Raw genomic sequence first — 23,738 nt, 5'->3', positions numbered from 1 at the left:
CTGTAATTACCCACTGCTCACACCTCATTGGGACCCCTGGCCCTGGGGCCAGGCACCAGCTGCTGTCTTCCCAGGGACCGCCCGCTCGTCCTCGAGGGCGCGCCCTGCCTTGAGAGATTTATTAGCTTGCTTGGGGCGGGGTTTGGAAAGAAGCGAGAAAGAGAAGAAGGTGGTGGAGGGCAAAGAAAGGGAAGGAGTGGAGGGCCAGGAGGCGAGTGAGGCGGCGCCTGGGAGGAGTCGGCCTGGGTTCCTGGGCCCCGCGCAGCGCGCACCCGGAGCCCGCCGCCGCGGCAGGGTGGGGGCGGCGCGCGGCGGCCAATGGCGCGCTGCGCAGCGGCGGGGGCGGTGCAGGAACACTCGGCCGCTGACAGCCAAACTCCCCAACTCCGCCCTCGTCCCCTCGGGATCCCGGAGCAGAGCCGGCCGGGGCCGAGGCCGCCCGAGCTGTGTTGCGAGCGAAGATGGCAGCAGAATGAGAAGGCTGGCGCCGGGTCGTGGCCTCTGCGGTCGCCGCTACCACGCTCCAGTTTAAGATCCGCGCGCGGCGCCCTCGGAGCCTCGTGCTTAGCCGGCCTCCTGGTGGCCGCTGAATTATTTCATTCCGGGCCGGGAGCGGGGGAGAAAGGGGATCCCGAAGCCGAGCCGTTCCGGGCTCTGGCAGCCTGTAAAGGCTTGTGCGTGCGACACTGGCCGGCTGCGGAAAAGACGCGGGAGAGAGCCAGTCCCAGGCTGCAGTCGCGCGGGTGCGGGGATGAGCCGGCCATGGAGTGGCCTCCGCGGGGCGCACGGAACCGGCTGGCGCTGCGGCTGGTGTGCTGCCTGAACCGAGGTTCCACGGGGTTTCGGGGCCTCGGGTGCCCTGGGGGCGTCTCTGCCGCCGCCTCCGGGAAGGACTGGAGCCCCGCGTGGCGGACACTGCAGCAGTCACTGTACTGAGGCTCCCAGAGACGGTTTTGCCTGCAGCTGGGTGCGCTCTCGGCACCCGGGCTCCTTGCCCAGGGCACGGCGGCTGGCGCACAGAGGCGAGCCGGGCACAGGACTGGCTAGAGGGGTGTGGGAGCGCGTGTTGGACTGGAGAGCCGAGCTGAAGCAGAACCAGGCGAGCCCGAGCAGCCATGCTTCCCGGGGTGGGCGTGTTCGGCACCAGCCTCACGGCCCGAGTCATCATCCCGTTGCTGAAAGACGAGGGCTTCGCGGTGAAGGCGCTGTGGGGCCGCACACCGGAGGAAGCGGAGGAGCTGGCCAAGGAGATGAGCGTTCCCTTCTATACGAGTCGCATTGACGAGGTGCTGCTGCATCAGGACGTGGACTTGGTGTGCATCAACCTACCTCCGCCTCTCACGAGGCAGATCGCTGTCAAAACCCTGGGTGAGCGGCCCCTCCCCCACTTCCCTGCCCCCGACCCCGCCCGGGTCCCCCTCGCCTCCTCTCCTTGCCTTTCCCTCAGCTTTTCTCCTTTCTCCCACTCGTCCTCCCTGCAGTTTACATGGCATTAACACGGACCTGAGATCGCACATCCCACTCGAGCGCCCTCTTCCCTCATCTTTGGCCCGCCCCAGCTCTGCGCTTCCCTCCTCCCTTCTGGCTCCACCTGGGCGCGCTTCCCCACGTGTGTGGCGCTGAGGCTAGAGGAGGCGTGTGTTCTAGGGATGAGGATGAGGCGGATCAGATGTTGGGAACTGTGAATGGTTGCTCTGAGGAAGGGAAAACTAAGTCCCCTGCTGTGTGTGTAGTGCTTGAGTGTGTACTTGCGCGCCTGTGAGAAGCGAGTGCGCGCCCAGGAACGCATGAATAAAGGGCTCCACAAATGTCTCTGGTTTTCCTGGGGCGATAGACGATCTGACGTTTAGCTGCTGTGCCGCCCTGCTAGGATAGTTTGTTACTTTCCGCCATGAGTTAGTTTAGTGTGAAATTAGACATGTGACAATCAGCCGTAATTATCTTGTCTTCGCTGAAAGCAAGGATAGCTGCAGTGGTTGGATGCCCGGAGTTGGGGGATCTATTATCTACTGGGACGTGTTCAGGCGAGGTTCATGTGTTAGTGAAGACTGGTTTGTTAAAAATCAGAGGGTTTTAACTTTCTCGTGCGGCAGTCCAGGAATTTTCTTCTGCTCAGATGGAGACTCATAGATCTTCAGTTTTTAGGGCATGGGAGCAGTAGTTCCAGAGGCACCGAACCTTTGTGTGGGAAAAGGCCCAACGGTGCCAGTTTCACGTGGAGGCAAGCAATAGTCCCTCTTGAATTCCCGTCAGGAATAGTTCTCAGGCCTAGTGTTGACAAGTGGGTTGGGATGAGCTCACCACCCCTCATCATCCGGTCCCCCACCTAACCCAGGCAGTGTGAACAATCACAGACAGAGTGCGGGCCCCATCATCTTTGCCGTGCTCAGAGGAAGAAAAAGGGTAGTGTTTTGTCCACCAGCACTTCTCACACTACCTAAGACAATCCCAAGAAGATTGGCACTCCTTACTCTCCCAAGAAAAATGTTGGAATTTTATTGGTGAGGAAAGAGACAGCACAGAATGCCACAGTAGAGAAAAATTACAAAGGAAGATTTGGGCAGGAACAGGAACAGCACCCAGAAACCGATAGTAATTTATGTAATCTTGGAACAGAATGCTTTATTTATTTGTTTGTTTGTTTGTTTGTTTTTAATGCTATTTTGTTGATTATGCTATTACAGTTGTCCTGATTTTTACCCCTTTGTCCACCCCCAACCAGCACCCCCTACTCCCTCAGGCAATCCCCCTACCTTGTTCATGTCCATGGGTCATGTGTGTTAAGTTCTTTGGCTACTCCATTTCCTATGCTGATTTTACATCCCCATGGCTATTCCGTAACTACCTATTTGTACTTCTTAATCCCTTCTCCTCTTTACCCATTCTTCCCACCCCTCTCCCATCTGCCAACCATCAAAATGCTCTCAGTATCCATGATTCAGTCTCTGTTCTTCTTGTTTGCTGAGTTTGTTTTTTACATGCAATTGTTGATAGATAAGTATTTTTTTGCCATTTTATTGTTCATAGTTTGATCTTCTTTTGCTTAAATAAGGCCCCTGTAACATTTCATATAATAATGGTTTGGTGGTAATGAACTCCTTCAGTTTTTTCTTGTCTGGGAAGCTCTTTATCTGCCCTTCGATTCTAAATGATAGCTTTACTGGGTAGAGCAATCTTGCTATAGGCCCCTGCTTTTCATCACTTTGAATATTTCTTGCCAATCCCTTCTAGCCTGCAAAGTTTCTCTTGAGAAATCATCTGACAGTCTTATGGGAACTCCCCTGTAAATAACTGACTTCTTTTCTCTTGCTGCTTTTAAGATTCTCTCTTTATCTTTAACTTTTGGCATTTTAATGATAATGTGTCTTGAAGTGGGCCTCTTTGCATCCATCTTATTTGGGACTCTGTGCGTCCTTGACTGGCATGTCTATTTCTTTCACCAAATTAGGGAGTTTCCTTTCACTATTTTTCAAGTAGATTTCCAATTTCTCGCTCTTTCTGTTCTCCTTCTGGCACCATTATGATGTGAATTTTGGACCTCTTTAAGTTGTCCCAGAGGCTGCTTATACTATCCTCATTTTTTTTTTGGATTTTTTCTTCTTCTTGTTCTGACTGGTTGTTTTTGCCTCTTTATGTTCCAAATTATTGATTTGATTCTTGGCTTTCTCCACTCTACTGTTGTTTCCCTGTAAATTGTTCTTTATTTCAATTAATGTGTCCTTCATTTCTGATTGGGTCTTTTTTATGCTGTTAAGGTCCTCACTAAGTTCCTTGAGCATCCTTATAACCAGTGTTTTGAACTCTGCATCTGATAGATTGCTTATCTTCATTTCGTTTATCTGGAGTTTTGATCTGTTCTTTCATTTGATCATGTTTCTTTGTCTGTTTGGCAGTCTCCTGTGTTTATTTCTATGTATTAGGTAGAGCTGCTTTGAACTCCGTGTTTTGGTAGTGTGGCCTAATATAGTAGGTGTCTGGTAGGGTCCAGTGGCACAGCCTCCTCTATCACCTATGTTGTGTACTTAAGGTGCATCCTTCCTGTGGGCTGAGTACACCCTCCTTTTGTAGTTGAGCCTGGGTGGCTGTTGGCAGATCAATGGGAGGGATTTACCCAGGCCAGCCAGCTGCAAGGACTGGCTGTGACCACTAACTGTCAACCTCTGCCCTCCGTGGAGGATCAGCTGTGCAGGGGCAGGATGGTGGTGCGCCCACATGTACTGAAGCTGTCCAGTGGGTGTGCAGACTGTGGGGTTTCTCAGGTGGTGCAGGCCATGGGCATCCCCACCTGTGTTTTGCCCAGGACACCCTGCCTGGGCTGTAAAGCAATCTGAGATGGGTGCTACTTGTGCTGGGCTTGGAGATTCCCATGTAAAGGCAAATTGTGAATCTAAGCTGGCCACTGCTAGTTCTGTGCCTGGGACTCACTGAAGCCAGCTGTTGCTTCTTTGATAGGATTTAGGAAGTTGTGAAGCCTGAGCCAAGACCTGCCATTCATATGGAAAGGAAGCTTGGGTGGGCCCATAAGTTGGATGGGGCAGAGTGTCAGGTTATCTCCAAGGCAGGTCGAACAGTGTTAGCCAGGTTGATGGAGTCTCAGATATGGCACCAGTTTGATGGCTCTGTGGGGGTAGGTTTTAGAAAAGCGACAATGGACTCTACTGGCCTTGATGCCAGGCACTTCACTTTCTCCCTGTGTATCACTGGTGCCTTCCAAGCTGCTACCCTGGTTCTGGAGCTCAGAGGAAGTGAGTCTGAGTAGGTGAGTCTGTGTGTGGGTTCTTAAGAGGAACTGTTTAGAGCTCTGGCATTTCTTCCACCAACTCAGTCCCTGCTGGTTTTTGCTGCCAGAAATTATGGGGACTTATCTTCCTGGCACTGGGACCCTAGGCTGGGAGGCCTGGTGTTGGGCTGGGATTCCTTGCTCCTAAGATATCCCTCCTGAACTTTTATCTACCACAGGTGGGTGTGGGACAAGCCCGTTCTGTGTCTTCACCCCTCTACCGGTCTGGATGGATGTTTTTTTTTAATTCCATAGTTGTCACACTTCCATTCCACTCTATTTTGTAGTTGCCAGACTCCTATTCAACTTCATTTCTGATGCTTCTGAGTGATGGTTGCTCTGTATTTTGGTTGTTATTTTGATGAGGTTGTGCGAAGAGGTGAGTCTCGTCTGTCTATCTCTCCATCTTTACCAGAAGTCAATCAAAATGTTTTATTTTTAAAAATGGTATGGATTTCAGGTAGGTAAATGTACATATATTTTAATTCTATCTTCAGAAGCCTGTGACAAGAATGTAGAACTCCTCCCTAAAAAAACAGTCTTAACCAGCCACTCTACTGTTGACTCTGATGGGACATCAGATACAATGGGCTGCCCAAAGCTGTCAGTTTTTAGGTGAATTTTATTATGCTTCTGACTTTCGTTGCTTGGTTTCTTTGGCCTTGAATTGAATATCACTGGATTCCGGCTAATATTTCTTTTCAGTTTCGTATGGCATATGTGTTGGGTAGTTAACCTCCATGCTTACAGTGGATCTGTGCATATCAAATAGATTATAGCCATCCTATAATACAAATCTGTTAGGACAATTTGCATAAAACAGGTCCATGTGGAGCCCCATGTCTGCTGGAGGGCATATGACTGGTCATATCAGAAAGATCGTGTTTGGCCTCCCTTCTCCCCTCCAGGGCAGCACGGGCCTGCAGGTCAGACCCACAGAGCGACTCTAGAGCGTGTGCCCAGGAGAGTGGCAGTTTGGGAAAAAAGCATCATCTTTTCTGATCATCAGTGGTACTTTAGCCATGAAAGTATTCGGGGGTACTGGCTTTGAGAGAAACGCAACTTACATATTTCTGGATACTTCTTATTATCAAAAACCCCTATGATTTTTTTTTCCTTGATAAGACCAATGTGAGGTACATTTTCAAAATCAAGTGTAAGAGACATAAGGAATAGACTTAGTTTAATACTCATGATGTAAGGAATAGTGTTTTGTTCACATCTTCATGGTAGCTCTTGGGCTTTTTTTTTATTCCTGATTTTGCAGGAATAAAATTTGACAGTTTGAGGCCATTGTGATTACAGAAAACATGGGGGCATTGGATTTAGAGGGGGCTGGAGTTTATTCTCCTTGCAGACTCCATCTTCACTGGAAACTCCTCAGAGGTCACTTTCCTTGAGTCGGGCCTGTGAGCACATGGTGGGGTGGTCATCTGGGTTTGCTCTGCTGTCACGGTGAGAGGTTTGACACATGCAACACAGGAAGTGAAACACCCCAAACAGTTATCCGGTTAGTCTGGCCGTTGGGGGTTTATAGGTGCTAGTGTTTGCTTCGAATCGAAACAAGCCAGTTTTGACCAGTCCTAGTGCGTTTTCCATTCAGCAAAAGCCTGGGCTGTGAGTTGCATGCCCGGCAGTGGCGAGAGAGCTGCGCTCCTGGATCCACACTCATAACTGGTCACAGCATTGTCAAGGTGAGGGGCTGGTCTAGGGACCCAGAGGAATGAAACTTGGAATCAATCGAATAGCAGCATTCTTTAATTTGTAAAAATTTCCTTGAAATCCCTACCTTAGTGAACTAGGCATTTCTCTGTTGTAGGGACTTCTCTATAATATATAATTTCTACTGTGTCCAGGGGTGCTTCTTGTTAAGAACCTACTATGGCCCAGGCAATGTGATAGGTCCTGTATGTAAAACACTTCATTTCACGATTAAAATAATCCTCTAAGATAGATATTAGCTCCATTTTACAATTGAAGCAACACAAATACAGATACTTGAGTGAAAGTGCCCAAGTACATTCACCCACAGGCTCGAACCCATCCTTCTGCCTCCTCTGGTACTATTTCTTCCTCTCCTAGCCCCAGATTTGCTTCTTTGCCACAGGTTCTCCTGTCAGATAATGGCAGCCCGGGTGAGATCATTGGAGTTTTCCTTTATTCCTGTTTACTGCTCCCCTCCCCACAGGGAGTCAGTTTCAAAATCTGGTTAGTGCTAACTCCTTAATCCCTCTGGTCTCTGTTCCCTCTTCTGCATCTTTGCTTCTTCCATTAAAGGAATGAGGTCCTTACCTAGTTTCTGATTTAGGTTCCAGTCAACTCCTCCCCACCCTGTGGCCAGAATTGCCTTGAAGGACTGCAGACCTGATCGTGCTACTACTCCTCCCTTTTATCGCTTCTGGGAAAAGCCCCAACTTCTTGACTTAACAGGCAAGAGCTGCTGGTTCTTCTGGAACCCCAAGAACTTTAGCTAAATGAAAATACCACTGTTTCCTTGAATGGACCCTATTGGATTATAAGTCCCCGCCTCTGTGAGGAACATGGTTCTGCCTTCTGTTAGTCATGCATGCCTGTTCATCTTTCAAGGCTCCGCCCCAGTGTTACCTGCCCCAGGATCCCCCCTTCCTCAGTCCCGTCCCCTGCATATCCTTCTGTGGTCTCAGCACCATGGGCCCTCATCTTTCCTTGCACCTATGTTAATGTATTTTTTAAAATTTAAATTTTATTTAGTTATTTTAAATAGGTTATATATTCACATGGCACAAATTTCAAATGCTATGAAAATACACAGTGAGAAGTATGTTTGTTCCCCCTGTCCCTGTCCTCAACCACAGGCAGTTTTTGTATCTACTTGTTAAGATTTTTGAAGGATGTACTGGCATTATGTGTGTAAGAATTTTAAAAACTTTTTTACACAATTGGTAACATATATACACACTATATATACACATACATACACAAATATAGGTATATAAAAAACCCAGAATGTGAAAGTATCCTTGTTTCCATTTTTGGCTATATAGTATTTTATTGTATGGATAAATCAGTGTTTGTTTAACCAGTTTCCTATTACTCAACATTTAGGTTGTTTCCAATCTTCTCCTTATACAAACATTAAAATGAAAAATCTAGAGCATATGTCATTTTGCACACACACCAATCTGCTCGTAGGATACACATGTGAGCTGCTGGTCAAAAAGTATGTGCTCATTTCATTTAACAAAGATAGCGCCACATTCACTGGCACCTGTGATGACACAGCTCTCTGTTGATTTCCTTGTGTGCTTCTCTTCTTAAGTCCCTTAACTGCCAGGTGCCTCACCTTCGCATTCAGAGCTGTGTGGCGTGCAGGGCCCAGCACAACACCCCAGCCAGCCATCAGGGTCAGTCAAAACATCTCAATTTGTCCTCCCACAGTGGACCACTCCACTAGACTATGCAGTAAGCTGCCCAACGGCTTCCTTACGTTCGCTCTTCTTTCTTTCTTTCTTTTTTTTTTTTTTAATATTTTATTTATTTATTTTTAGGGAGGGAAGGGAGGGAGTGGGGGAGAGAGAGAGAGAGAGAGAGAGAGAGAGAGAGAGAGAGAGAGAGATCAATGTGCGGTTGCTGGGGGTTATGGCCTGCAACCCAGGAATGTACCCTGGCTGGGAATCGAACCTGGGACACTTTGGTTCCCAGCCCGCGCTCAATCCACTGAGCTACGCCAGCCAGGGCTACGTTCGCTCTTCTTTCTTAATCAGTTTATTCTCTATGCAACAGGTAAGTGGCATATGTATGTAGGGCACCGTGTATTCCCTGTGGGAACATTTTGATGGCTCTTATGGCACTTGGAACAGCATTCAAGTTCCTTGTTATGACTTAGTTGCTCTGAAATGGCCCTGCCTAGTAATCTCCCCCACGCCTTGGGCAATTCTCCCACGCTCACTGCCCTCCAGGTACTTGGACTTGTTTTTGTTCCTCAAACATACCAACTCCTTTCCTAGCCCTGGTCCTTTACAAATGGCTCATCCTTATTCCTGAAAGGTTCTTTCTCACTCCTTTGAAGGGTCTCCCTTACACATTCTCTCTTTCCTTTTTTTTTAAATCCTCGCCCAATGGAAACATCGATTGGTTGCCTCTTGTATGCACCCTGACCAGCCAAACCTGCAACCCAGGTATGTGCCCTGACCAGGAATCGAACCTGAGACCTTTCAGTTCATGGGAGGATGCTCTAACCAAGTGAGCCATACCAGTTGGAGCACTTTCTCACTTTCAAGTTTCAGCTGAAATGTCCTATTGCGAGAGAGGCCCTTCCAGATCCTTTCCTTTCAATCAAAAATTTGTCCCCTGCACCTGTCAATTATACCTCTGTCATCCTCTTTATCTTCTTGGTGGCATTTGGTGGAAAGATGATCTCATTTGTTTGCTCATTCTCTTATTTTCTATTTGTCTCCCCAGCTAGAATGAAAGTACTATGGGGTGGAGCACTTGTCTGCTTTACTCACTGGGGAAGCCTTATCTCTCCTAGACAGTGCTAGGCACTGAGTCAGCACCTAGTAGTAGGCACACTGTAAATGTTTGCTGAATGACAGGGGAATGCCTTTTTATTGAATAAAAGAATGCTTGGGGAAGGCAAAAGGTTGTAAATAGGATGTGTCAATCAGTACATAATATTTTTGTCCTGTATGCAATAGCCCAGTGCCTCTCAAAAACAGTCACATCACCTAGCATACGGTCACATCACTTGGAGATCTTGTCACAAAAACAGATTCCAGGGTGGGACCTGAGCTTCAGAATTTCTCTCCAGTGCCCATGTGGTGTGGAGGCTGCAGCAGCCAGACACATAGATATGATGGCTCTCCACCTTGAAGAAAAGAAGTCCTCTGCTGGGAATAATTAACCTGGCAGGGGCACCATGGTAAAATAATCTGTTTTCTTTGTGTGTAATGTGATGACACCTATTTTCACAGTCCCTACCATGATTTTTGGAGATGGTAATGCAGATGCCCTTGGGGGAGCCTCTCCATGGGATAAAAGGCTGCTTTGGAAGGGAGAATACGGCTTAGGGTTTCCTGGAGCTTTGATCTGGCCCCATATTGGTCTTGCCCCAACTTCTATGGCATCATTAGCTGAGGACCTGGAGCAGCATGACCTTTCCTGTCCTACTTTAGTGTCAGCAATTGCTCAAGGTTGAGGGGGGCTGCTGGAACGGGCGACAGAGCAGGGAGGAAACGGAGTTGAGACAGAGCCCCTCCGGTCCTGATTGCCACATTAGCAGAGATATGGCTGCAGATAATGAAATGCCACATTTGGACTTGAGAGTAACTGTTCTGAAATCCCAGCAAACCCTGCTTCTAGTTCTTTCTTAAAGTCTCTTCTTAAGCTCTTTCTTGCTGAAGACTGTGAGCAAGGTGATTGCATTTGTGCCCCTGAGCACTGAGAGAAATGATTTTGGTCTGTTGGTTTGGTGTAGAGTTGAGGAAGCCCTGAGGCATTATGTAAATGAAAGAAATGAGTCTATTTACTGTTAGGAAAAGTCAAGCTTCACCAACCTCATTGCATCTAATTGAAATTAGGTGCAGTTGAATGATTATTTTGTGGATGATATCTGACTTTGAAAATGTACAATTGTGCAGAAGTTTAAATTGGAGTGAGAAGAAGCCAAATAAAGAAGTTGGATATTTGATATCTGAAACTGGTGAAGAACCCACCTCCCGCCAAGAAAAACCCACCAAAAAAAAGGGGAGGGGTACTAAATTGCATGTTTTAAGGGTTTCACCAAAAAAGAGATACATAGGCAATTAGTTATATATTAACATTTTGACTTAGGACAATTATGGCCTGGCAAAGACCATCATCATGTAAGACGTCATGTATCATAAAACTTACCAACTATATGAAAGGTTGACAGGTTACCTGTGTGACTTTGGCGGAGGTAACCATCCTCCCTGAGCTTCAGTTTTCTCATCAATAAAATGGAATTAAAGACCCTATCTTATAGGTTTGGCATTACAATTAAAATGGGCAGGGGCATGTAGAGACCCTTAGTTATCTGCATAAGCTCAGTAAATAATTAGTTCTTCCCAATGTGATTAATTCTTTAGCCTATTCCAAATAGCACTTGTGAAGATATTTTTTTTTCTTACTTTCATAATGGATGAGTTCCTCTTGCTAGATTCAGAAAATAGAGTTAAAAGTTCTCTTATTTTTAAAAGGGAATGTGCATGAGCCAGTGTCAGAGGTCATCTTAGCTCAGAATCCAGTTTCACAGATATGTGATCTAGAATGTGCTTATGGGATTACGAGGAACTCACTGTGGGGTTCACAGGAACTCACCATGGCCTGGAAGGAGTCAGGAATCAGGAAAAGGATGGAGCTCCCTGGAGGAAAAAGGAGCTTAGCCTGCAGACTGCCTTTGCACTGGAAACGGCAGTAGCCCTTTCCTAGGTCCTCAGCCTGCTGTCCTTCCCTGCAAATGTTGGACTTGCCAATCCCTATAATTGCATGAGTCAATGCCTTAAAAATTAATTTCTTTCTCTCTGTATATACACACACCCTATTGGTTCTATTTTTCTGAAGAACTCTGATGAATACAAATTTTGGCTGGATCAAGGCCCCCCAGTCAGGCAAGCTGGGCAATGTGATACCTGCCAGATGTGCCAGGCAAGTGTAGGTCTGGAGAAAACTTGTCAGTAGGTGTGAACCCCCAGGAGAACATCTCTGAGCATTGTCCTCTAAGCAGGAAGACCTTGAAGGCAAACTTTTTTTCTGGTTTAGGCTCCAGCCAAGGGATTTTGAGAAAAAGGCTTTCACACCTGCACCGCTGAGAGCCACAGTGACCCTTCACCTTGACCAGTTCTATACCTGTCAGCAGGGCTTTGGGGAAGCAAGCCACTCAGGTTTGGGCAAGTCTGGGATGCTTCAGGGTTTAGACTTTCTTTGAGAATTGTTAATGACCTGTACAGCATTAAAAATGCAGAAAAATAACTTTGCATCAGAAGGATAGGGATTGTTTTTTAAATGTCCAGTTTCCATTTGTGAGAGACCTTGTGGTATTGAGATGCCCTTTTAGGTAGCATAATATCCAGAAAGTGAAACCACAGAGTTTTGAAGCCCCAAATTAAGTTCATTTTCAGCTTTAGCATTGCTTTTTTAAAAAAATAGCTTTATTGAGATATACTTTATATATTATAAAATTTACCCATTCATTGTAAGTGATTCAGTGTTTTTTTTTAGTAAATTTATATAGCTGTGCAATTATCTACATAAAAAGTTTTAGAACATTGCCATCCTCCAAAAAGTTTCCTTATGCCTGTTTGCAGCCAATCCCCATTCTGACCCCTAGCCCCAGGCAATTACTGATCTGCTTTTTGTCTCTGCCATTTGCCTTTTCTAGAAATTTGATATAAATGGAAACATATGTATGTAGTCTTTGTATCTGGCATCTTTCACTTAGCATGGTTTTGATGTTCATCTGTGTTGTTTCATGTATCAGAAGTTTATTCCTTTTTTATTGCTGAGTAATATTCCATTGGATGGACATACCACATTTTGTTTACCTGCTCACCATTTTATGGACATTTGTATTATTTCTAGTTTTTTGCTGTTTTGAGTAATGCTGCTATCAACCTTTGCATACAAGTCTTTTGTAGACCTATATTTATACTTCTCTTGCATAAATATCGAGGACTAAAATTGCTGGGTAATAAGGTATATATATATGTATTTAACTATTTAAGAAACGTCCAAACTATTTTCCAAAGTAGCTGTCTATTTTATATTCATACCACCTACATACAAGAATTCTAATTTCTCTATGTCATTTACCAATACTTGGCTATTGTCAGTCTTTTTGATTACTGTGCAGCCATTGTAATTAGTGTATTGTGGTATCTAATTCTGATTCTGATTTGCATTTCCCTAATGACTAATGATGTTGAACACCTTTTCAGGTGCTTATTAGCTAGTCATATATCTTTGGTAAAATGTCTATTTAAATCTCTCGACCATTTTTAAATTGGGTTGCTTTAAGCATTATCGAGTTGTAAGCATTGGTTTTGTGATTTGTTGTGTTGTTATGTTAGGGGTAGAGATTTTTGGTTTTGAAATCTTTTCCTTTATTTTTGAGTTTGGAATTAGATACAGTTGAAATAATTCCCCAAGCCAAATGGAATTAGCTTTGCCAGATACTCACTGAAGTGGTGCATTATTTAAAAGAGCGAGACGACCATGTGAGCGGATGCCCCTGACCGGGTTCCAGTGTGGCCCAGGGCCTGACGATGTGCTGCTGAGCGTTCTCTGAGGGACACTTCCAGCTTGAAGATGATCAGAGATGCTCCAGGACCTTGTAGCCCCATATTTGGCACAGTGTCTGAAGAGTGTTTCTCTTTTTTTAAAAATTTGTTTTTATTTAATAAGCACCTTTGAATGCTTGTAGCACAATATTAACTGTGGTGGGAAATACCCCAGATAGTAAGATAGGATCTTTGTCTTTGAGAAAAGATAAGCATTCACAAACACAACAATGCAGTGAAATATATGATTACAGAATGAATCATTATATTGCAGTGCCAGGAAGTGTTTGCTTAAGACAGTTGAGTAACCCAAAAATATCAGTATTGAATTAAGGGTCAACCGCCTGAGTAACCGGTTGCCCAGGGCCAGTCTGCAAAGGGCACTAAAACAAACGGAAAAAAACAGAGCAACTGTTTGAACAAAACGCCCCTCATACGAGTGCTGTTTGTGTGCATGGGGGCCTTGCAGCAGAGTGCTGAGACCTGAAGGGCTTCCTTACTCATGGTGAATGCTTGCTAAGTTGTCTTCCAGAAGGGCTGCATCTAGTTCACTGCTGAGCTTTTGTTTTGCCGAGCGGTGTCAGCCTAACTTGAGTGTGAGGTTAGAGATAACGTGTGTAGGGCCTGTGAGGAAAGGCCACACTGGTCCCCAGTGCCCTCAGCGAGGGTCCCTGCGGAGGTGGCCTTGCAGAGAATGGATGCTACCTGATACCTGAGGACAGAGGAATTCCTGAGAGCTGGAATGGCCCAGGAAGACATTTTGGGGGAGGTTGGGCTAAAACTGGATGCAGAGGGGGTAGGATTTCATACCTGAGAAACAGGATGTGGAAGGCTCTGTGATGAAAAATCCTCTCTAAGGAACCATCTGGTTCTGTAGCAACACTGAAGAAAATTGTTTCCTATGGTCGGTCACCTAGGACAAAGTTAGAGTGGCTTAAGAATGTCCAAAATGATGAATAATTTTTCTTATGAAAATTTAAAAAATTCTTTCCTCAGCAATCCCCTCCCCACTTCCTCCATCAGCCATAGTTCCACTTGCATCTTTCTCCCCCTTAGGTCCCCATGGTGACTGGTACAGAGGGCACAGCTCTGGGGCAGGCAAAGCAAACAGCTTGCAGGGTTGTTGGAAAGAACCCCATTGAGGGGACCCACAAAGCAGTCTTAAGGTGTGAAAAGAGCTTCAAAAATCGAGTCAGCTTCCTTTGGGATGGAGGCAGGGGCAGGCTCTGGTGGAGAGCGGGGTCAGCCGAGGAGAGGGTGAGCTGGCCTTGCTCAGTTCCTGGTTTTGTGTTCCTGCCGGATGGTGGTGGAAACTCCTGTCCCTTTGTTATATGGGCGAGTCCCTAATGGTCCAAAGGTCAATGTTGGATGAAAGGATCTTCTTGGACAAGGACACTCAGGGCATCACATGTGGACATGCTTGTCAACATTAGGAGGTGACAGCTCATGGAGACTGGGAGGCTGCTGCCCAGTCCTCTGCCGTCCTGGAGGGGGTTTCAGGGGACGGCCAGAGCGGTGGAATGAATAGTTAGTTCTTGACTTGGGATCCAGTGGTCAGTGAACACAGCCTTGATAGGTCAGTGAGTACAGTGGCCAGGCTTCTAAGAGCTCCCCAACATGACACACTAGTATCTTTATTGCTCTATTTCAAATGGAAAATTTCCTTGTTGAATTTGGTGTCACCCTGCAGAAAATAAAGTGAGGCACTTTTTTCATCAATGGCGAAGTTGACTAGCCGTAAGTCCTGCCTCATCGCACTGCCGGGGTTGCGTTGTGCCTTTGCCGCATTCTATGTAGCTGGGGGTTCTCTACATGACTCTTCAGAGCCTCGGTTTCTTCATCTCAAAACAGAGATCATAAAAGTACTTAGCTCAGAAGGTTGTTGAATTAAACAGAGATTTGTTTAAAGTGAGGGTTCAATAAACATGAGGGTCCTGTTTAACCAGGACTTAGTAATGGTGAGCAGCCACCATCCATCCCTTCCTCCCCTGAGCAAATATTTACTGGCACCAGCTGTGCATGTATCAGGTGCTCGCTGGATCTGTGCTTTACTATACAGTAGCCCTTAGCCCTATGTGCCTCTTTAGATTTACATAAATTAAAACTAAAAAAAAAAAGAATGCCAGTTCTCAGTCGCTTTAGCCATATTTCAAGTGGTCCAAGGCCACATGTGGCCGGCTGGTGGCTGCATCTCAGAGCAGCACAGAACATTTCCACCGTCGTGGAAAGTCCTGTCACTCAGCACTGACCGTGAGGCTGGGGATTCAACAGTGAACACAGCGGTTATTTATGCTTAACCTAAATGCAGGTTTTTGAGAATTTAGAACTTCTGAGTGGGTTTTGTTTTCTTCCAGGTATAGGATGATAGAGCATCTACACAGTGTTTGCTGGTGTGTGAGAAGTAATGGGGAGACGTTTAATGAGGTACGGTCATGACTATTTATTATTATTAGGAAGGAGATGTGCTGTGGAAAGTTTCCTAAAATCCCCATTAGATGTTGAAAGAACAAGAGATAAATGACACCCCTGCCCACCTGGGGGTCATCATAGGTACTTTCGGTAGCAGAAGGCACTGATGAGGGATGAGGCCGAGCGACGCCAGGGCAGGAATGCAGCCTTGCTCTAGGAACCCGTTCCTCTGCCCTCTCAGCAAAGCGGTGAGGCTTTCCTTCCGTGGCCTAAAGCACAGAGAAGCAAAGAAGAGCAGTGGTGGGAAGAGGCTAGATGCAGGCTTCTGAGTCCCTTGTGAAGCCGAGGGAACACTCGCCAGCCAGTTCCCGAGGGAAGACTGACTTCCCAGGAAGGTCCCTTTCTACCCCATTTCCACACACGTGTGACTCAGGGAACGGAGGTTTCTGACTGAATCCCTCCTCCACTCCTCCCCACCCCTTCATCCGAGGGGAAAGGCTCGACAAATAGGTAATTGCTACGTTCTTAATTACTATTGCTTTTTTCCCCCTTGAAGTCTCATTCACTTCGCAAAAGCAATATCCATTTGTATGAGCATTCCTTAGGGAACCGGGAATGTGAAATTCCAGCCAGTGGGAGCTTAGACGGAGAGGTGAGTGTACATTTGTGAGGATGCGACACACAGCCTAAGTGTGTCTTGGGGAAGATGTCTCTTGACTGAAGTCAAGGCAAACTAAGGATCTTAGATTACTTGTTATTTAAATTTGTTATTGGCTTCTCCTCTCATCTCTTCCATGAACATGGATAGTCAAAAGTGGGTTGTGGAAAATGAGATTCTTTCCCTGCTTTGTCTCTTCCCCTTTTCCAGTAGATCAGGGGCACCACAGGGGAGCACAGCAGCAGGTATAAACACTGACCGGGGAAAACGCCTCATGGTTCTGTTTGTCTGAACTTCTGTTCCTTCCAGCACCACCCATGCGGGGCATTTGTTTAGGCCACACAATAACACTCTCAGAGAGTCCTGGGGGACAGGTTTAGAGCCCATGGGGATGTAGCTGGCCTGACTTGATATGCACAGCCTTTCATATCTAGGGCACAGAGGCAGCCTGGCTTTCCCCAGGAGGCCCAGGTATACCACAATGCTGCATTTGTCTGTGGAGCTGAGACAGAGATGCAGCTACTTGTGTTTACTCAAGTGCAGTGGGCCGCCATCCACAGCCTGCGTGCATCGGGGATTCCACGGGAGATGTGCCCTGAGCAGCTGACACTTGCTTTTCTTCTTTGCAGCCCCGATGACCTAGGATGGCAGTGATAGCTGTGCTCATCTCCTCCAGGGCTGGGGAAGCCAGTGGAATATCACGGGCCACATCCTTCAATAAGGGGTCCCTGCTTGGGTATTTGTCAGTTTTCAACTCGTTTATTTATATTCATCATCCACTTATTGAGTGCCTACAATGCGTGTGGCAATATTCTAGGTCATGGGAGGTGAGAGGAGGTCAAAGGTGTATAAAATCTGGTATCTACTCTGAAAGGCCTTATAATCTATCCAGAACCTACCCCCATCACTTTGGAAATAAGAAGAACTAATATTTAGGAGCAATTTACTGCGGGCCCGGCCCAGAGCCAGGTGTGGTTCCATGTCACTGACTCCCACCTCGCAGCCTCCCTTTAAAGTGGGCTTGTAGCATCTCTGTCTTCCCACTGAGAAATTTAACTGTAGAGAGGTTGAATGTCCCATATCATTCTAAGACTTTTTCTCATATACTTTATAATCTAAAATAGGGCTGTGTCTTATAGGTAATGTCATTTCATTGTTTAATTGGGAGAGACTTTTCTTTCTTGTTAGTAAGTAAAATAATCATAGCTCTTTACAGTGGTGTCTTAGATTCTGCAAAATTGGGTATTTTGTCAGGTTCACCCAGCTGAAAAGAAGTGCAGTCAAATTTGACCTGGGTGTGCCTGATGGTAAAGTTTGCGTGTTTGCCCTCACAACGTGCTGCCAATCTGTGGTGCGGTTTTGCTCTCCTTTGTGACTGTGCAAAGGCCGCAGGATGGTCGCAGACGACGTCTGAAAAGGGGGAAATGACTGAACTGGCGCTCTCATCACCTAATTCCTTAACTGAGGAGGCAGCAGCACAGGGAACTGCACTCTTCAAACAGGATGTTGAAAGACTGAGAAAATATCATTTAATTACCTTCCCTTCTTTGCTGATTGTAACTCATTTTTTAAAGGCCAACAATAAATGTCAAACTCTGGTATGTTTCAGGTAAAGACAGCAGTAATGCTGCCTCGCTTCCTTTGTTCTGGTGTGCTCTGGGCTGAGTGCAGTGTTCTTACCTGCAGGGACTATTAGGGATGTGACAGGGTCCTCTCTACTCTCCCGGAGAACTATGACACGAGCCAGAGGCCAGCTCCCTCCCCCGAATGACTGAATTCCCGGAAGTCCCCAGTTGCAGGCCTGTGTGAGTTTATCATCGTCACTGTGTGCTGTGGTCAACACTCCCAGGTATGAGGCAAGGTCTGTTGAATGCCACGGCTGACCTGGATTCCGAAAGCAGTGCCCGGGACTAGAAACCGATGCCGTGGTTTGCATGCCCTGGACCTGATCCACACAGCCCCCACACACTTAAACAAATCTGGCCCCACGGCAAGCTTTGACTAAGTTATTTTCCTGAGCTGGAGAGCAGCTGATGTGAAAAACAGAAGTAGAAGGTTGAATGATTTGGCATCTCGTGGAGGAGTGTGTGAGTAGTGAAAAGAATACTCCTGGCGTTCAGAATGTCGTGATAGGCCTTGGAGGGACCTGTCCCCCAATGCCTGAGGGAAACTGAGTCTCAGAGGAGTTGAGTGGCCTGTCGGTGTTCACACAGCTGACCCTTGAGGACCAAACCCAGGACTCTAGAGAGGGCACCTTTTTCCCTTTTCAGATATTTAATCATTTAGGGCTTGTGTTTCTCTAATGATGAGGAAAATGGAGAGGTTGGCTTCTGGGAAGCTCTCCTATGGGAATAACCTGAAATAATAATTGTGGAAATACACAACAGTGTCCAGTGAAACCTTATTTATATTTCTGAAGCACTGGAAATAAGCACAAATGGTCCATGGTAGGGAAATGGTTAGGTGAATATAGTAAATACTGTTGCTTAATATAGTAATTAATCAATAATTTAGTAATCAATAGCCATTGAAATTGAGTGTAGGAAGACTTCAGCAATATAGGGATTTTTAATATAATTTTAGGTAAGGATTCAGAAGTATTTGTATATTATGATATCCTTGTTTAAAGCAAGCACACAAGCCTAGAATATTAAAATCTGATGGGTAATAAGCCCAGATACTACTGATGGCTAGTATGGGGTTGTAGGATTTGGGTTTTTGTCATCTCTAAATTTTCAAAGTTTAAAAATATGATCATAATGAAAATAAATTTATTTTTCAAAAGAAAGAGACAGTAACATGGGAAAAATTGTTTGGTTGGGGCGATTCTCCAGTTCTTACATTCTGTGATGCTTTGAACCTGGGAAAACTGTCCCCAGGCACCTATAGACATTTATGATGAAACAAAAGTTGGTCTGGCATTGGCTGAAGGGAAAAGGTGTTCTTCCAGGAAGTGGAAGTGGGTGTAAGAAGACCAAACAGAAGATCCAAAATCTCTACTGTTGTTCAGGAGGGTACTTAGACGTGTCTCTGAGTTTGGGGACAAGCTCTACGTTTTTGGTCATAGGGTAATTTCTCTGTAATTCTAACCTTGTATGGCCAGAACCCAGATGCCGCTAAGTAGGGCTGGTGAGGTCCCATCTTTCCCCTGCTGCCCGAACGTGCTCCATGGTAGGGAGAGACATTCTTGTTGGCTTCAGCCTTCCAAAGAGATGGTGGTGCATCTGTAAAACTTCCAGCTTTCATTTCTGTTTTTCTTTGCAAGGAGTTTTCTTTTCAGCCAAACCTGTGCTGGTGTAGGTGGTAAGCAGCTTCAGAACCCTCATTCTCAGAAAAGTCATCACCCTCTGCTGGAGTTTTCTGACTGTGGGGATGGTGACGTGGGGCTGCCACAGGGTGTTAGCCTGGGAGCCTGGACAGGCGGTTCTTGTCCCAACACGACAAGTAATTAGCTGTGTGGCCTTGGGCAAGTGACCTCACCTCTCTAGACTTTCATTTCCTTACCCATAAAATGTAGGCACCGGAGTGGGTTTATGAGTCCCTGCCAGTTCCCACTTTGTATGGCTACTCCAGTAACTCACTTTAAAAGCTTCACTTGGACGAGGCAAAATTATTTGGTTTGGTAAATAGTTTTAAGTGCTGTTTTATTACCATTCCTTGCTATCAACTGGTTGATCAGCTTGGTCTTGTTTTGTTTTTTTCTTTTATTGATTCCAAAGGGAGGGGAAGGAAGGGACTTAGAGAGGGAGAGAAATACCGATGTGAGAGAGAAACATCGATCTGTTGCCTCTCATATATGCCCCGACTGGGCACAGAACCTGCAACCCAGGAACATGCCCTGACCAAGAATTGAACCCGTGAACTTTTAGTGGTCTATAGATGATGCCCAGCCAACTGAGCCACACTGGCCAGGGCTGATCACCTTTTTTTTGGTTTGTTTGTTTGTTTGTTTATTCGTTTGTTTTTTTAATCCTCACCTGAGGATATGTTTTCATTGGTTTTAGAGAGAGTAAAAGAGAGAGAGAGAGAAACATTGACGAGAGAGAGAAACTTTGATCAGTTTTCTCCGGTGTCTGCCTTGACTGGAGATCAAACCCACAGCATTGGTATGTGTCCTGACTGGGAATTGAACATGCAACTTTTTGGTACACAGGATAGTGCTCCAACCAGCTGAGCCACCCAGCCAGGGTATATTTTTTAAAATCTGTTGCACAACACACACAGCTCTCCTTTATAATGGGGGACAGCCTTCCCTTTATTTTCAAGGGATACAACACATGCATTCTGGGAACAAAGTGGTGTAGGTCATGTGACAAAGGGGGAAGGAAAGCTGCTTGCCAACAGAGTTTGTGTGAGTGTGTGCACCTGTGTGTGTAAACATGTGTATATACGTGTGTATGGGTGTGTGTGCCTGCTTACATGCATTGTGCCCTTGGTGGTGTGCATTTTCTCCCCTTTACTGTCACTACTGAGAACACACCTATATGGGTAGCTACTACTACCAGCTGTCGAGTAGGAATTCAGTGGTGTTTGGTATAATTTCTGGGCACAAACTTATCATGACAGTGGGTGTTTGGGGTTAGCTTTTTCTGCAGGTGCCCCATTAAGCAGATGGTTCTCCATTACCCTAAGGAAAGATTTAGTTTTGCCCAAGAAGATACTGTACTGTCAGCAGCAGATTAAAGGGACAATCATTCCAAGCAACTCCAGGCCAGAATTGTAGTGGTGGGCGGGGGGGGGGGCGGGGGGCAGGCAAGGGGGACAGTTGATAGGAGGCCAAAAAGAAGGAGACAATAGAGAACATTGTGCCCTGTCACACTTGAGTAATTGGCTGGGTGCAGCCACTCTTCATGCCGGTGTCCGCCCAAGACGGGCCCCCTCTGCACGTGGTCACCCATCCTAAAAGGAAGAGCACATGACGTGAATAAACTGTGGGTGGGAAGCTCATAGTTACTGATCACCACCCAGCAGCGGAGAGGACTTCACAGGCTGGCATAAAGACAAAACCCAGAGAGGGTCTTGAAAGGAAAGTAACTATTTACTTCGCCCATCATTTTTCCCTGTCTTCCAACTCAAATAGACAAGCCACAGCACCTGGCAACACTAAGAAGGCCCAATAATGTCACCTGGTACCTTCCACAAAGTTGCACAAGCACAGACTTGAGGATCAGCTGAGAACGAAGAAGCTGATTGAGGCAGTGCCTGTGTCTGAGGGATGTTTTGGGTCACCCTAGACTGGGGGTGGCTCCTGTCATTCCCAGCCCTAGTTTACACTTGGTTTCGGTGTTTCACAGTCACTGTAAATGGGATGGGTTCCTGAGACCCTGTCTAAATTCAGCAGTTCTCTGTGTTCATAGAGAATCCCATGGGCTCTTTACAGAGGATGCACTTGGTGTGGGGAAGTGTCCTGCGTCAGATGGGTGTTGGATGACCCAGGTTTTGTTTTACATCTGCTGACAGTGCATACGGATCTTTTTCTCTCACCCTAACATTTTTAGGGAGACAAGAAGGCTTTGTGGGGTCCTGTTCTTGATACTTACTCACTCTGTGGCCTAACACAGCCTCTTAACATCACTGGCCTCAATTCCTCTTTAAAAATGAGGGGTTCATTTACAGTGGTCCTCAAGCTTGGCTGCGCATTAGGAGCTGCTGGGAAGGATCTAAACGCCCTGATATCCGGGCTGCACCACAGAGCAGTATTGTAAGACTGTCTAAGGATAGGAATTAGGCATTGGTATTTTTAAAAGCCCCTCAAAGTCAAGAAGCTTTGTTTAAAAGAGTGCTTCTCAAACTTTAATGTGATCTGAATCACCTGAACATCTTGTTAAAAAGGAAATTTGGAGTCCACAGGTCTGGGTGGAGCTTGACATTCTACATTTCTAACAAGTTTCCAGGGGTGCTGATGCTGCTGGTTCAGAGATCAAGCTTTGAGTAACAATGTTTAACATCAAAATATGAGCCATGGTATAAGGCACAATAATTCTGTTTGCAAAAATGTGGCATAAGCACTGTAGTGCAGAAACGAACATAGAAGGAGCAGTTATGCTGGGAAAGGAAATCAGGGCTTGCTGCACAGAGGAGGTGCACTGGAGAGACTCTTGAACAACGAGAAAGCCTTCTTTGGGTAGAATCTGATTGTGTATTAGTCGGGGAAACTTCTGGTTCTCCAGAGAAACACAACCAATAGGATGTGTGTGTGTGTGGGGGGGGGGGGCTGTGGGTAGACAGATATTAACGTTAAGAAACTGGTTTATGCAGTTGTGGACACTGGCACGTCTGAGATCGGCAGGGCAGGACAGCAGGCTGGAGACCCAGGGAAGCGTCGGTGTTGCAGTTCAAGTGTGAGGGCCGTCTGCTGGCAGAATCCCCTCTTCTTTGGGGTAGAGCACTCTTTTTCTATTCAGATCTTCAACTCAGGAGATGAAGCCCATCCCCCATTATAGAGAATAATCTGCTTTACTGAAAAAATGCTTTCACAGTAACATCTAGAATATCGTTTGACCAAATACCTGGGTGACGTTGACACAGAAATGAACCGTCACAATGAGGGAGATGGTTTTCCAGTTCCTTTCTGAACAGTTTCTTTCTGAACTGGCCTTTGTGAACTGTAGGACTGTAGCTGGAATGGAAGGAGCTATGATCCCAGGGAGCAAGTATGACTTCTGGGCGCTTCTCATTCTTCCCTGGTGATGTTCCGACAAGTTTTGTTCTGCTGTAAATGTAGAGGGGCCGGACTTCGAAAGCCACAGTATGGGCATGGGCTCAGCCGTGGGGCTGTCTGCCCACCTCTCTCTGGCCCTTGCCCGTGCGGGTGCTGGAGCCCAGGCAAGTGTGCGGACCCTCCCGGTGGCCTGGCTCTGTGCCCAGGGAAGAGCACACAGGCAGAATCAGAGCTGGAGGGAAACCCGTGTGTGGTGCTGTGCAGCAGACGCTCTGTCTCACGCTCTCGTGATTTGAGTCATCCCGAAAAGGAGAAGATGAGTGGGGGCAGGAGCGCCCCAATATCTGTAGACAAGGACCTGCTGTAGTGCAGGGGATCTAACTTCTTCTCCCCCTAAGCCACAGGAAGAAATACATTGTTGTGGCCCAGTAGATATATAACTATAAATGTACAGCTGTGTGTGTGTATACATAAAACTGCATAACATTGAAAATGTTTTATGACCTGAAATTTTTATTGCATTGGCACATGATATTTCCTCCTGTTTCATCAAGAAGAAGAAAAGCTGGTCCTGTCCCACTGAACTGATTTCACAATGCTTGGCAGTCAGATATGTGCCGTAAAAATGAAACCCAAATCCTGCTAGCAAGGAAAGAACTTGGAGAGTCTTGTAGCCTGAAGCAGTGTGTCCAGCAGGACTTCCTGTGGTGATGGAAACGGCCTGTTCTGCGCTGTCCAGTGTGGGAACTGCAGGCCCCATGTATCTGTGAGATGTGGCCAGTGCAAATGAACTGAATTTTAAGTTTTATTCCATTTTAATTAATTTAAATTTAAGTAGCCACATGTGGCTAATGAGGAACTGAATGTTCTGTTCTGTTTTAATTAATAAAAATAAGCAGCTGCAGGTAGCCAGTGGCCCGTGTGGTGGAAGCACAGGTCTAGGGCGCTGCCCTT

At 46.2% G+C, this 23,738-nt stretch overlaps 1 protein-coding gene across 3 annotated transcripts in view; it reads left to right on the top strand.

Annotated features, from left to right (window-relative positions):
- Positions 1-1,108: 1,108 nt before the first annotated feature.
- GFOD1 (glucose-fructose oxidoreductase domain containing 1) overlaps positions 1,109-23,738 on the top strand; it is a 117,319-nt gene continuing 94,689 nt past the window's right edge. Inside the window, exon 1 of one of the 3 annotated variants that reach the window (XM_045847016.1) lies at positions 1,109-1,368. In XM_045847016.1, the coding sequence (XP_045702972.1) occupies positions 1,116-1,368 (253 nt within the window). In that variant the 5' untranslated portion in view covers positions 1,109-1,115. Of the gene's footprint in view, positions 1,369-8,920; positions 8,938-15,450; positions 15,481-23,738 lie in introns of those variants that run through there. The other 2 variants (XM_045847019.1, XM_045847018.1) reach the window with 2 other exon arrangements.

Source organism: Phyllostomus hastatus, unplaced genomic scaffold, assembly GCF_019186645.2.
Source record: "Phyllostomus hastatus isolate PE091 unplaced genomic scaffold, TTU_PhHast_1.1 phas_contig_524, whole genome shotgun sequence".
Classification (NCBI taxonomy): Eukaryota; Metazoa; Chordata; class Mammalia; order Chiroptera; family Phyllostomidae; genus Phyllostomus; species Phyllostomus hastatus.
The sequence above is the reverse complement of the archived record's forward strand: the minus strand, read 5'-3'. Positions and strand labels throughout refer to the sequence as shown.